Source organism: Hyalella azteca, unplaced genomic scaffold (genome assembly GCF_000764305.2).
Source record: "Hyalella azteca isolate HAZT.00-mixed unplaced genomic scaffold, Hazt_2.0.2 contig14244, whole genome shotgun sequence".
NCBI classification, from domain to species: Eukaryota; Metazoa; Arthropoda; class Malacostraca; order Amphipoda; family Hyalellidae; genus Hyalella; species Hyalella azteca.
The window spans coordinates 645,094-659,601 of NW_025944135.1; the positions used below are offsets into that span (position 1 = coordinate 645,094).

A 14,508-nucleotide genomic window follows, 5' to 3' on the forward strand; every position below is an offset into this window, starting at 1 on the left:
TGACACTAAAAACTTCATTATAGCTAAATTGTACCGAATTTCCAAAGCATTAGACGATCGATGGTATCTAAAATAATTATTGGATATTCCGCCACATTTATGATTTTTAAACGCACAGCTCATCTCTTGTCGGGTTGCGGTATATGAGAGCCATAAATAAACTAACGTAAATATACCGCGTCGTCATCAAGCCCTAACATTTAATTTTAAAAATGTCCACTCGTTGCATTTTATATCAGAAATCTCCACTAGAAGACCTTGGAGATCTACATGGTACCAACGTGGCCGTAAATTTCTCAGCAAAAGAGCTAGACCAATATCGTTCAGGAGTCTGACGCCATCTTGGACTGCCAAACACGGCGATTTGGGCGGAAATTCTTGTGATCCAAAAAGTTTACGACTTCGTGTTTACGCGCGACCACATCGCGGCCGCGTAGCACGCGCCTGTTATGTGCCTCTGCTTGTGCAGCTATTATGGAGATAATCTCATCACATGAGCTGAGTTGTCTCAATAGTATATTGTATCCATTAGATGCTGGATCTAATGGTATCCATAAGATGCTGAGAGAAATGGTTGAAGTGAAGCTGGATCTAATGGTATCCATAAGATGCTGAGAGAAATGGTTGAGGATAGAATAATTTGAAGGGGACGGAATATGTTTTTATGAATCTGTATATATTATGACGTATGACAAAGCCAGGCTTCACATCACTCAAAACTGCGAATAAGACACGGAGATCAACCTACGTATACATCGCGTACTGTACTGAAAAATTATAGGAATTATGCAATAATCGCAAGAATTGAATTATAATTAGCTTAGAGGAGCATGAGCAGATACGTACGGTATCCTACTGATTATGGGATGAGGGTTCTGTATAGATTAAAGACTAATTTTTAATTTCACTAGTGAGGATATTCCTAAAATGCTCAAGCAAATGTTTTACATTTATTTAGATGATTTATATAAAATCTAACGAAAAAAAAAATTGCTAAAATCATGAAGCTGGCTTATCGTGGTTCGTTGAAGTTTTTAACGGAACGTGTGGTGTCAATATGTACGAGATGGAAACTATGCAAATATTTTAAGCATGAAAGTAACTCGATAATTAGTAATTAAATCAGTTACGAAATATTCAAAAATTTATCTGAGAAATTGATGACATCGTCAATGAATTAAAACTAATGATAATTCCTTCCATTTTACAACGAGAGTATTAGACGCCGCCGTTAAAAAAATCGAACTCACTCGTTCTGTAATACTTGTTGTTACCAGACTCTCATTTTATTTGAACCGTTGTGTAAAGTTAGGGCTTTGGTATTGAAATGAACCTTTGTGTGAAGCTTCACAATTTTCTGCAGCATGAAATAGAAGAAATTTCATCCAAGAGAAGTTAGGAAAAAAGAATATTTGTTGTGACCTTTGGACATAAAATGATGCGCATTTCCAACAGTAGACTACTGCCTTCAAAATGCATCATCTCAACCACCAGCAATGATGTTTAATATGTGAATTACTTCACATTTCTCCCCAAAGTCTAAATGCTTAAGCTTGGATTGATTGGTCAACACATGTAGAGTATTATTTAAAAATATATTTTAGAACATATTTTTGCATACTAAAATTTTCCATTTCACTCTTCGCCTTACTTATTCCTGAAGAAAAACTGAATTCAGTTCCATCTCTCCACAGGTCATCATGGGATGGGTTAGGATCCGCGAGAATATTTCCATTGTACGATTCATGGTTATACTCTCACTGGTCTGGACAAGTCTGGCGAGTGAACAATCAATCCACAAATCAACTAACAACTTCGGGCCCGCCAATCAGTCATTTCTTAGCCGTGTTACGTCCGAGAAATCGGCCGTGGCCGACGGAGGCGAACTTAACGTTTACGGAACCAGCAGCGAGGATCACGTGGCCCAGGAAGCCGAAGGTGAACCTAACCTGCTGATCGACGACGAGCTCAGGACTAAACGCGACGGTGAAAAATGGAGCAGTTTACGCGGCAGCTGGGGCAAGCGGAACCCTGCCCAGGTCTGTGCCGTGAGAGTGTCCCTGAACTTCAAACTTTAATTCAGATTTTAGAAGTTTCTTGACAGAAAAATAATTGTGAAAAATTTCAATTAAAATTAAATAATAGCGGTAAACATTTTTCGATCTCGTACATTTTACAAGGAAGAAATGTGGCATTCATTATCTTATGTAATGATGACTGAGGCTATATATTTTTCTTCACAGCTCGACCGAGGATGGAATAACTTCAGAGGCACGTGGGGTAAAAAAGCTGACTGGAGCTCTCTCAGGGTGGGTAATCTTATGGCATTTATTGGAATACCATAAATAAAATTATGGTATTTATTAACTAAATTGCATCTGAGATCATTGTTTCATTAATGCAGTTCCTCTTTCTAATTTATAAAGGGTAAAAACCACTTCACCACTCCGCTCCAGGGCTGTGATTCTATTAAATACATGATAAACTTTGTATTGAATTTAGTAATACATTGAAAATTTATTAGAAGAACTTTTATCTTCGTAAATAATTAACGTCATTACTCCAGGCCTGCTGTCCTTCAGACGAAAATCCTGGGCGTTAATGTTTTGCTGACGATGTTTTGGTCATGATATTGGAACCTCATCTCTTCACTCAAACTTAGATCATTAAAAATAATTTATTATTGTTTTAATAGATTTCTGAAGCTTGAGTTCTCGAATTAGGGAGCTATATTCAGAATGGCTTATTCACAAGAATTCTAGTATCTTTCCGGGTTGAATATTACTTTCACAACGCTCTGCTAAGTAGTTTATTAACAGTTTAACATCAGTTATTAGTGTAGGTTGGCTCAACTCTCTCAGCGAGCTGGGACTCGAATTATTGCGCTACGCCTACAAATGCGCATCGCGAATACTGCTGAAAAGAAATTAAAAAAATTATAACTTGATATTTTCTTCATTATGATAAATTCCAAAAGGGAACCTAACCTACGAAATAAACAAATTTGGGAATTGGACTTGAACACCACTTGTAAACGGTGTTCCTTGACCTTGTATACGGTGTTCACTTCCCTTTAACTCAAATGAAGGCCATGTTTTGGCTCATGGAATGATTTCAAATCGTACTATTTAGAAATAATTGAAACATTACTTTTGAATTGTTACCACTGTGTACTCATATCAACGATACAAACGATGCGATTTATATCACTATAATTCTAACTCTGATGCGTTACTGGGAAACGTACTTTCTCGTTTATTTATCCAATTTGATAGGATTTCCATAGATATATATATAAATATGTGAAAATTGTGTTGTTCTATGTTCAGGTTTATAGATCGTTGTTTAATAAAGTTTCCATCATAAATGAAAAATAGTATAGGAGCTTGATGAGACGGCTAAAGTGGTCGACCGCAGCCCAGCTGTTAGAAAAAATAAATACTGAGAATAAAAGTAATACGCGCACATCTAACCTCGAATTTGAAACTTCAATTTCCATTGCAGGGATCCTGGGGGAAACGAGGCTCGGACGCCATGGCGGACAAGCGGGCAGACTGGTCCAACTTCCGGGTGAGTTGCGGGCAGACTGGTCCAACTTCCGGGTGAGTTGCGGGCAGACTGGTCCACCTTCCGGGGGAGTTGCGGGCAGACTGGTCCACCTTCCGGGTGAGTTGCGGGCAGACTGGTCCACCTTCCGGGTGAGTTGCGTGCAGACTGGTCCAACTTCCGGGTAAAACTTCCGGGTGAGTTGCGTGCAGACTGGTCCAACTTCCGGGTGAGTTGCGTGCAGACTGGTCCAACTTCCGGGTGAGTTGCGGGCAGACTGGTCCACCTTCCGGGTGAGTTGCGTGCAGACTGGTCCACCTTCCGGGTGAGTTGCGTGCAGACTGGTCCACCTTCCGGGTGAGTTGCGTGCAGACTGGTCCAATTTCCGGGTGAGTTGCGTGCAGGCTGATCCACCTTCCGGGTGAGTTGCGTGCAGACTGGTCCAACTTCCGGGTGAGTTGCGCGCAGACTGGTCCACCTTCCGGGTGAAAAGTGGTCTACTTATCGAAAAAAATATATGAAAAAGACTCAATAGAAAAACTCAAAACATATGTTATTTTTACAAATTCTTGCTTACGACATTTGTTTTTAACTTCTAGTTTATTGTCTTGGAATTCATTTGTGTAACATGATTTTCATTAATGGAATAGGCAATGTTGAATGATGAGAGAGATACGTCCACCCTCTTAATTAAACTAAACTAACTCAACAAATGAAATTTCTCGAATCTTTGTAAACTTTCAATTATTTTTTCGTGATACATAAAGCAATTTCTTGAATATATTAGAATGAGACCATCATGACTAAAATTAAAACAAAAAATAATGTAATAATAATAAAATAATTTTCTGGCGTTGACCATATTGTGGATCATCAATCATTATCAATATACCTACGTGAGATATTAATTGACCTCTAAATCATTGAATGTTCCAAGCACTCTAATTTTTTTCAAATTCAAATTAAATCTTATTACATTTCTAAACAATACCATTCTTGAAATAAAAAAATTAAATTGAATTACACCTTTAAAAAATCACAAATGCTCGTACTTTCCCAGGGCTCCTGGGGAAAGCGTACCTCAGCACCGGAAGCTTCACTCGATGATTCTGTAAGCGACTTGGATCAATTCGATCACGACTACGACGCGTTCAATGAAGATCCATCGTCCGCACTGTCACCTGATGACGCAACGCGCCTGAATAACGACGCTCTGTTTCTTGAGACTGTAAAGCTACTATCCCAGAGAGCGCAAAATAAAGAAGACTTCGCTGACCAAGAAATCTTAAACTCTGGCGACGATGAAGAACAAAATTTGGTTCAAAAGAGAAGTACAGCGGCATACTCTGGATGGCTTAAGAGGCCTGTTGGAACGCTGCTGTTGGCGCCACGTTCTGTGAACTGGAGCAGCCTGCGAGGTGCGAAAACTCCGAGTCACCAAATAACCAATTCACATGACACAATAAGCTAATAATACCAATTTAACATATTGGTAAACAATTATTTTTTGTATTAATCATATTAACTATAATATTTTATGCGAAGGCTTCCAACCATTAAAAGAAAGCTTGATAAAAGACAGCTCACTTGCCATGCTGCCACCTGCTTCTTCAATATACCAACGGCATTGCTGTGCAGGGCAATTTGAGCGATCACACTGAGCTGCGTGAATAAATTGCACGTTAATAGCATTGTTAATACGTAGTTCTTAGTGTCTTGGACTGAATTCGAGGTTACCTAAATCTTCTCTTTTCAGCCAAGTAGGTACCTAACGGTGAACCCAAGGACATTCTTGATACTCTGTCCAGGTTTTCTGCCGGAAAGTTCGACCGTAAATCTGCACACAATAGAGCAGATCTAAATAGATACTATAATAGAAATAGATAAATAGATACAATAGATGTAATAGATACTCGAAAAACAACATGAATTTTTAATCTCACTGAAAGTTAACAAAATACCAAGAAACTCGTTATACATAATCGATGGCTAGGTACTGAACGTTGCGAAAAAAGAATAATCGTAAATTCAGGCTGTCAACTATCTAAATATTTCATCTACGTGTAAATAATTTAAGAATGACAACAATACTACAATAGCGTAGAAAACAAAACAAGCATCACACTTACGAGATGTGTCACGACGATCCTATTCATCAGTTCGATTGGTCGCTAAAAATAGACTGTTACATTGAAACAACATCAAGTTTACACACGTCTGGACAGAAAGAAGATGGAGATTCGGTTACACGATAATGGCCGACATTTTACGACAATAAGTAAAACAAAGAAATTTCCAGAAAACTACTATTGCATTTCACAATGGGCATACCACGATCATCAAGATCAAATGAACACTAACACAAGACACAGTGAAACAAAGACTTGATATGGACAATGAATGAACTGGATTCCTACGGAATGAATGAGCTACACATCTCGCCACGTGCTTATGCAGGAGTTCGTCACCAACTCACCACTAAATGAGACGCCGCATGCTGCACGCTCGCAAGCGGAAGTAGAGCTAGGCGGATGGTTCTAAGAGAAGGCAGAGCGCTGTAAACCCTAAACTGCAATAGTTTAACTCGCGCGACACGACACTTAGCAACCACTATTCTGATGATTTAGATACTTTGAACCGTATTTAAACGAATTTTTTTGCCCATGCAAAACTTTAATTGATAGTATATTTATAAAACATTGGTATATGATAATAAAACCAAACGAAATCCGACCAATGATTTTCATTTAGACCCCGTCTACAAAAACATTGATCGTACAATAATTATTATGTTCCACCACCCGCAGGCTCGTGGGGCAAGCGAAGTGGTCCAACTAACTGGAGTAGCTTGAGGGGCACGTGGGGCAAGCGGCCTGCCAAGGATAGCAACTGGGCCGGCCTTCGGGGCACATGGGGCAAGCGGCCTGCCAAGGATAGCAACTGGGCCGACCTTCGGGGCACGTGGGGCAAGCGGCCTGCCAAGGATAGCAACTGGGCCAATCTTCGGGGCACGTGGGGCAAGCGGCCTGCCAAGGATAGCAACTGGGCCAATCTTCGGGGCACGTGGGGCAAGCGACCTGCCAAGGATAGCAACTGGGCCGACCTTCGGGGCACGTGGGGCAAGAAAAGTGAGTTCATTAATTAACTGAAACTTTTTAATTAATTCACTAGGAAAGCTTTGAAGCAAGTATTTCCAATTAGCAACTTTTTACATTTAAATACAGAACAATAATTGAAAAGCGTATAGTAATGTATTGTACAATGGATGAGCGCTCTACTTACAGCTGTTGAAATAATGATCTGAGAAAAGAGTGTATCATAGAGAACCATTAAAAGAAAATGTATGAAGTTGTTCACAATTTTAGGCAGCCAACTATTTATGATTAATTATAAAAGTTGACTTCGCTATTCTTTATAATATGTTCGTCTGCTAATTGCCCAAACATTAACTTTCAGCGCTGAACTCATTTACTTTCATTCACTACGGGACCCTTGCAACATTTTCAGTAAGGGTCGTAGAACCAAATAGTTGTTTAAATTGCATTGCGGTAAATTTTATATTTCAAACTTATGCGATTCAAAAGGTTCTTTGGAAGTCTTTTGCATGATAAGCTTCAATAATTCACAAATATCAATTGTTTTTGTGGGCAGGTGGAGGACAGAAATGGAGCAGCCTGCGAGGCACTTGGGGTAAACGAAGTGATCAAGTCGACGGTGAGTTGCTCACTTGTGATGGTTAGCGCGGGAATTTTTAATTAAAAAATTTTTAAGTAATTTTTTTTAATTGATCGCAGGAATTTTTACTTGATCTCCCACAAAATGGTCACCGGATTATTATTTAGCCGTTTGGGCTTTTTAATTGAAAAAGAATAGGAATTATATCATATACAGTGAGAGTCGAATAATTATCATTAAGAGGGAGGAAAACATTAGAATTTAAAAAATTTATATGTCAGAATGATGTATTCAAGCGTAATCGATTAAAAACGTTTACGCTGTAATATTTACAACGTTACATTTTTCTTGCAAATCTTATAAAGCCTAATCTTAAATTGTAGAATTATTTGGTTTGTCTTTATAATATTGATAGATTTATTTATTTAACATATAATGTATAGATTTATCAGGCCATATCACTACTAATTCTTGGTTATATGTTTTCATTTATTGCATTAATATGTCTTGTCTTTTTAAGCCTATAATGCATTTTCATTCACTGCATTAATATGCCTCTTCTTAAGCCTATAAATAATAAATAAATAAATAAAATAAAAATAAAAATTATATCGTAAACCCGAAAATTTTGAAAGCTGTTTCATTTCAGAGTTGGATCTCGGAGACGAGTAACTCTGGCTCTGCGCTCTGGCTACAATCTATTCTCTCCGCCATCACTCCGTCATCACTTCCACTAATGCAGGAGACGGAGGCCCACATCTTACTTCCCAAATTAGTTCCGTTTCAGGCAGAGTGTTCTTGTTTGTCGCTTCTTAGTAAATAAATTTAATTACGAATTGCTGACAAATGAAGTTAATTTTAAGCGCTGCAAAAACTCGCCTGAATATTCACCGAAACGCCTAATGTCTACCGGTAATTCGGTGGTTGGTAATACATAATCATGCAACTTAGGGCAAATAATTCCCATTGGCGCGATATTTATGAAGGATAAACTTTTCATGTGAATTTTTTTGTTGTCGCACTCGGCGATTCCAGTTTTGTTATCCCATTCAAGAATGGATATCAGCCATGGCGATAGACCGATACGACTATATATATATTCCTCATTTCAAGTTATCTGTAACGAGAGATGGCTTTCTTCTATCTTTGTTCTATCCTGTACTCTGAGATGAACTCTCCAACTCAATTCCATGAAGCACGACAGCGAAATTAGTGCCCGAACAGCTCGATCTTTTCGCCGTTTCTTAACTCAGTAGCATTGAATTATCGACATGAAAAGGGCCTGGATGCTCGTAAATGTAATTGAATACTATTATTGTCTATTATTGTCATTATTCACATAACTATTGCTTAACTCATCTGAAACTAATGAGATTCAATAGCATATTCTTCTCTTTTATTTGTTACTGTCGGTAACTTGGAATATCGGCAGATATGGTGCGAAAAACATACCTTTTGCTCTAATTATGACTATTATTTTCTTGGACAAACACAACTTTTACTCGAGAGGGGAAAGAATTAGGTAAAAATATACTCATTAAAATATAAACACACTTCGAATTTTTCATTTAATTAGATTGAGAATTAAAATAAGGTAAATAACCAGCATGCTGTTATAAAATGAACAGCCAGTATACGTTTAAGATATGTGATCAATAGTTTCATCAGTTCAGACCCGGCATTGGAATGAGCGACTGTCATCTTTACTGAAATTGATAGAACTCAGAGATTTTTGAGTGTCTGAAGGGTTTTTGTTTGATATCATTTAATTGGATTCATAAACATCACGCAAGCAGCGATTGCTCTTCAAACAAAAAAATTCATACCCCAATTCACGAAAGCGTCCTGTGCAAACGCCATCACTTTGGCATTGAGTCATCAGGCCTGAAATTTATCCTCGTTATTCATTCTGAATAGAAAAATCCGGTGTAAACAATACAAGAATTCATGGGAGTAACGCCGTGAAACAAATTCTGTCCTCTTGGGAAATCTGGACCTGCAAGCTCTTGTCTACGCCCACGAATGTTTCAATGAAGCCTTCATTCCGGATTGAAAATAAACTCGAATTGGATCGGGGGAAATGTACCTGCAGCGGCTCTTTTTGTCTTTGATAAAAAAAATTATGCACTCATTAGTGGAAAATAGCGTTACGCTTGATCTCAAATCTTCTACATTTCAGCAGATATTTTCAAATTTATTTTAACAAATTTTTAACAGTCTATTGAAATTCTAGCAAGATTGGCACAACGGGAATTCAATTTAGATTTATGGTTCTGCTAGTCAGGTTATCCGACAATATTTCCAGATAGGTCAGAAAAGGCGTCTTTATTTTATTAATCTGACATTTTTTATACGTTGCTTCGCAAAATGAATCCGATTCTCAAATTGTCAATTAAAACACGCAAGACACGTCGATATTAAGCGGTGCAAGTCGTTAACATCAAGAATTGAATTATGAGCATTATAACAGTTATTGTTTATATTTACCTTGTAATTCTGTTGTATGTCTTTCTCCGCTGCAAACAATATAATAACGGCCAAGTGTATGTAACTCGTAACTTTCAGAGTGATGAACACTGGTTTACGTGTTTACCAATCTCAGATGAAATGCAATTTCAATGTAAGTGTCATTAGATGTCATGCGAATTGTATTGAATGATTTGCGTTTTCTCCCCATTCACTTGTACAAATATTCTTTGGTGTCATAATAGTAGTTACTTTGACACTTCATTAAACAAACGATCAATATTCTGCTAGTGAACACATATTTCTGGGTTAATTTGTTTAAATGTAAAATGAAATTTCTCACATGATAATTGTAGGCATAAGCAAAAACCGTACACCCATCGCTTGGAATTTTACAGGAGAAGTGCATAATTAAGACGTAACTAATATTCATCACATTCAAAGAATGGAACTTGTATTCGACATAAAATGTTTTCCCACATAGCTAAGAATTTGTGGTACATGTTTCTATGTAGGGTAGAATTCGGCTTATCTTTATCGTTTTGAAGCGTAATTTTTATTTTATTTTTCTTTATTCAACTCGAAAATTGAATACAAATTATATTTTACTTCGTTTGGAAAAAATCACAATCTCCTAAATTTAATTTTTGTTAATACAAATGCTTAGATATATTTTGTTAATGTTCCATCGGGTGCATGAGAAGTTCATTTTAAAAGCTAGGAGCAGAAATGACCATGATAAAAATTTCGTTGGACGACCTCTGTTCGCGGTAGCAACATTTTCTATGAACCCTTCCATATATTGACAGATTGAAGGGATTCTTAACATGCGATGTTAATTGTTGCACTCCTTGCTCGTGGGGTTCTATCATTTTATATGAGTTATAAATGCTTAAACCCGCGTAAATCATAAAACCTGCAAATCGCTGTCCCAACAGTAATGCTGAAATCTTTCAGCCTGCAGACCCCTATTCCGGGAGTAATTCTGAACCCATCCGCTTGCAGAAACGCTGGAAAATATCAGTTTTAACTCGACCGCAATATTTATTAAATTCTGAAACTCTAACCAATTCCTGATCAAATATCTCAAGTCAATAAATATCATTGTTATTGTTAGTGTTATTGTACTTTCAGTGTATAAAAACTGGCATTTCTATCGACATCTGCGTAGACTTATCGTGGCTTCAGACAATTTGCTTTGAATTTAAATCTATCATTTCGTCACATGAAATATTTTTTTATGATGAATGGAACAGTCTGTTTCACACAAAAAGTTTGAGGAATAACCAGAAGAAAACAGTTCTTCTAACAATACTTCTACTATTTGAGTCTGTGTTCAAAAATTGTACCAAGATGCTCAGTGGTGTAGCTGGAGAAGCTTCTGTGGTGAGTACAATTTTCCTCGTTGCAAAATAAAAGCATTATTTGCGTTTCATGTATTTTATTGAGACCACTTAAAGCACGACATCTAATACTTAACTATCGGTTCCGGTAATTCAAAAGAGAACAAATGTTCTCAAACGCTAAAATCAACTCAAAATAATTTATGAACATTTTTGTGTTAGTCCAGTCAGAACTCTATAGGTGCTTGTACACGGGGATAGTGCAGACGGCTAGTAAATCTGGCTAGTGACTGTCGCTTGGTGACTATCCGGCAAGTAAGCCTGTACACACGTGGAGAGTAGAAGGTGACGCTATCTTCTCTTTCGCGCCCGCCAGTGCGTCATTAGAAGCCGTCGAGTGAGGTCTGCGAAGATGGTTAGACCCCTATATATATATATACACGAGGCTAGTAGCGTGGACAGTTCATGCGCCGGATGAACTAGCGGCTAGTACTATCCCTGTGTACAGGCACCTTATACGTGATGTGACAGGAGAGAAACTATATTGAGCTCTACCTGAGGATCGGGTTCGTTGACTAAGGTAGTGAGGGATAAGTAAGACACATCTGTCCAGATAACGTATCTTGTATACGGGGTGGTAATACAGAGTTACGATACAGCGGTGGTATTATCAAAACATTTGCGCGGGAAGCTACGTAGCGTAACTGTACGGGGAGCGCAGCCGCGGGTAACAAAATTGACTCGTAAACAGGCCCTGGGCCCAACGCCAACCATCAGCATGCAATATCTACACATAGCCTCAGATAGGCCTGTGACTGAACGGCGCTGTTGTGGTGGGTGCTTTGTGTCAAAAGCCGTGAAGATGCCCGGCTGTGTTACGCTAGGGAAGGTATATGAATCGCACTGTGGACTTGGGCTATGCTGACCTCTAGCTATCCACCCACTGTACGCCTGCTCGGATATGTCGTAAGTAGAGTTCCGCACAAGTTTAGAGTGCCAGCTGAAGCAAGAGGAACCTATGGATTTACTAGCAAGTAGTAACACGGTGAATTGTGATAGAATTTTGTCAATAATCCGACATATAATATGTGATCGTGCTAAACGGTGCTTTTGGGATAAAAATGTCAATTGCCTTTTGTGCTATAATTTACAAGCAAATGTTGATATCTTATCAACATTTGTCACATCTTAGAGTTTTATGATCATTCACTTGAACAATATCTTAATGCCTTTTTGATTCAAAATTATATTAAGGTTGACAAGCCAACAATTTTTCTAGTTCTCTATAAACAAATTTATTTCTTTTTATGACAGTCGCAACTCCAACTCACGAAATTTTCTAAATTTTTTGTAACCTTCTAAAAATTTCTTCTAATTTTGAATGGGAATAATGCATTTATTTGCCCTTATTGCAAGAAATTTCGGTTAATGATCACAACAAGTGCATTGCTATTTGGATAACGTCTCACTCATTTGCGGTGCCTGAAGCATCAATGCTTCAGGAACCGCAAATGCCGCTGACACCGCACATTTTTCTTTCATCCAAGCGCACAGCGCACTGGTCGAGAGGAGCTTACTGGAGCTATAGGATGAACAAATCCAAGCCTCTGATTGGTCAGTTAGCCAGATGGTTTTGATAATACGCTTTTAGCTATGTCTTGCGTACGAAAGTTTTGATAATGCCAAAATTAGGGTGTACTCACGTAACATGTAACTTTTTGTCGTAAGTACAAAAAGTTACGAAGTTTTGATAATCCGGCCCCAGAGGTATAATCTATGGCGTCGACCGTAAGGTCGGAGCACCGAACGACACGTTACATCGCGGAGCGCTTATCAACTACTATGGGGCCTTACTTAAGGTTGCTAGACCTTATATAGGTTTCGCTTCCGCCAACTACTAAGGCCCCTTTCACACAGGGCGTGAAATCCCGCCGGCGTGAAAAAAACTGCCGCGGGATTTCCCGCCGAACCTCAGCGAACATATAAAATGTGCACTGCTATTCACACACGACGGCTTTTCACGCGGCGTGAAATTTCACGCCTGACGACCGCGTGTGTCAAGCTAAAAGTGCGGCGGGATTTCCCGCGACTGTTTAGCATGCAATGGGATTCAATGTAATCTTTCACACGGGGCGGTTTTTAGGGGCGGTTTTTCACGCCGCTACCTAGTGTGGTACAGACAGTGGGTCGGCGAGGGTGTGTGTGAGAGTTAAAGCCAGTTTTTCAATAGCAGGCACGGCGTCTCTCAACTGCATGCTGTTGTGGGTTAATTTGCCTTGCACACAAGACAATAATTCATCAAAACTTTCGGCAGACATTCGGAAATAATTGGAGAATTTTACTTCATCTTCTCTTAATTTTCAGAATAGAATGGCAAATTCACCTTCTTGTGGCCTTAATTTTACTATATTGTGAACCCAGCACCTCCTTTTATTTCTTTGCTGCCTTTTATGCAGCAAATATAAAAGGATAGCTTTCTTTTCTTTGCTATTCATAGATATAGTTCACAAAAACTGAGGACCACTTTTACGGAGAACAGCGCTGCATGACTGAAAGATTCCAGCGTGAAAAACCGCCTCGTGTGAAAGATAGCGCGGGAAATCCCGCGGCGGTTTTTTTCACGCCGGCGGGATTTCACGCCCTGTGTGAAAGAGGCTTAAGTCTTGATCACGTCATCTATCACGTGTCATCCAGATGTTGACTTGTCATCAATCTCTACAAGGTAAAGTGAATATTACGTCTCAATTACTTAAATAATAATGATTATAATGAGTCGCCAGATTGACACCGGACAGTCCTGCGTGAAAATAAATGAAAACGAGATTGTCGTTAATTTGAATGCAAAAAACATATTTAACCATTGAAAGAAATTATATAACCAGATCAGATGAAGCTGATGAAAAATTCACACTCTTTTTCAATGTTTATGCAATGTAATAGCCTCCACACAGTATCGGTTTGCACCTGCTTCGTTTAATAAACTAAATTAAACCTATTGCTTGGGTGGTAGATCACGTTTAGAATCGTTTGTATTTTCTTTGTGTGCCTGAGTCGTACTCTGTTGACATGAGACAGAGAGAAAACTCAAATAAAAGGGTGAAGCAATTAAGTACAGTAATTACTTTCATTTAGACCATGTAACGGAAGCGCATGTGTGTCAGATAACGGTCTTTTCCGACGCATGTCAATATTCTAAAATATTTGCTATCTCTGTCACTTGAAGAGTAACCGGTAAAAATGATTGAATTCAGATAATAAATTGGAAGCATGGTGTTGGCCCTTTAGGTCCAACATTCATATGCATACAGAGCATAACCATCGGCTGCTTTAATGATGTACAACAACTGGACCTGCACGGATTTCTTCAAGTGTCCTGTCTAGGCAAACAGTCGCGTGCGAGAGCCGTTTAAACTTTTGAATTTCAAATGAATTAAAATTTTTCGGTGAAACGAAATCAACAGTCAACAGGAGCTGAATG

General features: G+C 38.6%; 1 protein-coding gene across 1 annotated transcript in view; it reads left to right on the top strand.

Annotated features, from left to right (window-relative positions):
• Nucleotides 1-11,120, top strand: part of LOC108679990 (prothoracicostatic peptides) — a 66,314-nt gene extending 55,194 nt beyond the window's left edge. Inside the window, exons 2-8 of the mRNA XM_018168742.2 lie at nucleotides 1,695-2,039; nucleotides 2,244-2,309; nucleotides 3,505-3,570; nucleotides 4,607-4,964; nucleotides 6,354-6,674; nucleotides 7,198-7,260; nucleotides 7,871-11,120. Coding sequence (XP_018024231.1) covers nucleotides 1,701-2,039; nucleotides 2,244-2,309; nucleotides 3,505-3,570; nucleotides 4,607-4,964; nucleotides 6,354-6,674; nucleotides 7,198-7,260; nucleotides 7,871-7,893 — 1,236 coding nt within the window. The 5' untranslated portion in view covers nucleotides 1,695-1,700 and the 3' untranslated portion in view covers nucleotides 7,894-11,120. The remainder of the gene's footprint in view (nucleotides 1-1,694; nucleotides 2,040-2,243; nucleotides 2,310-3,504; nucleotides 3,571-4,606; nucleotides 4,965-6,353; nucleotides 6,675-7,197; nucleotides 7,261-7,870) is intronic.
• Nucleotides 11,121-14,508: the final 3,388 nt, after the last annotated feature.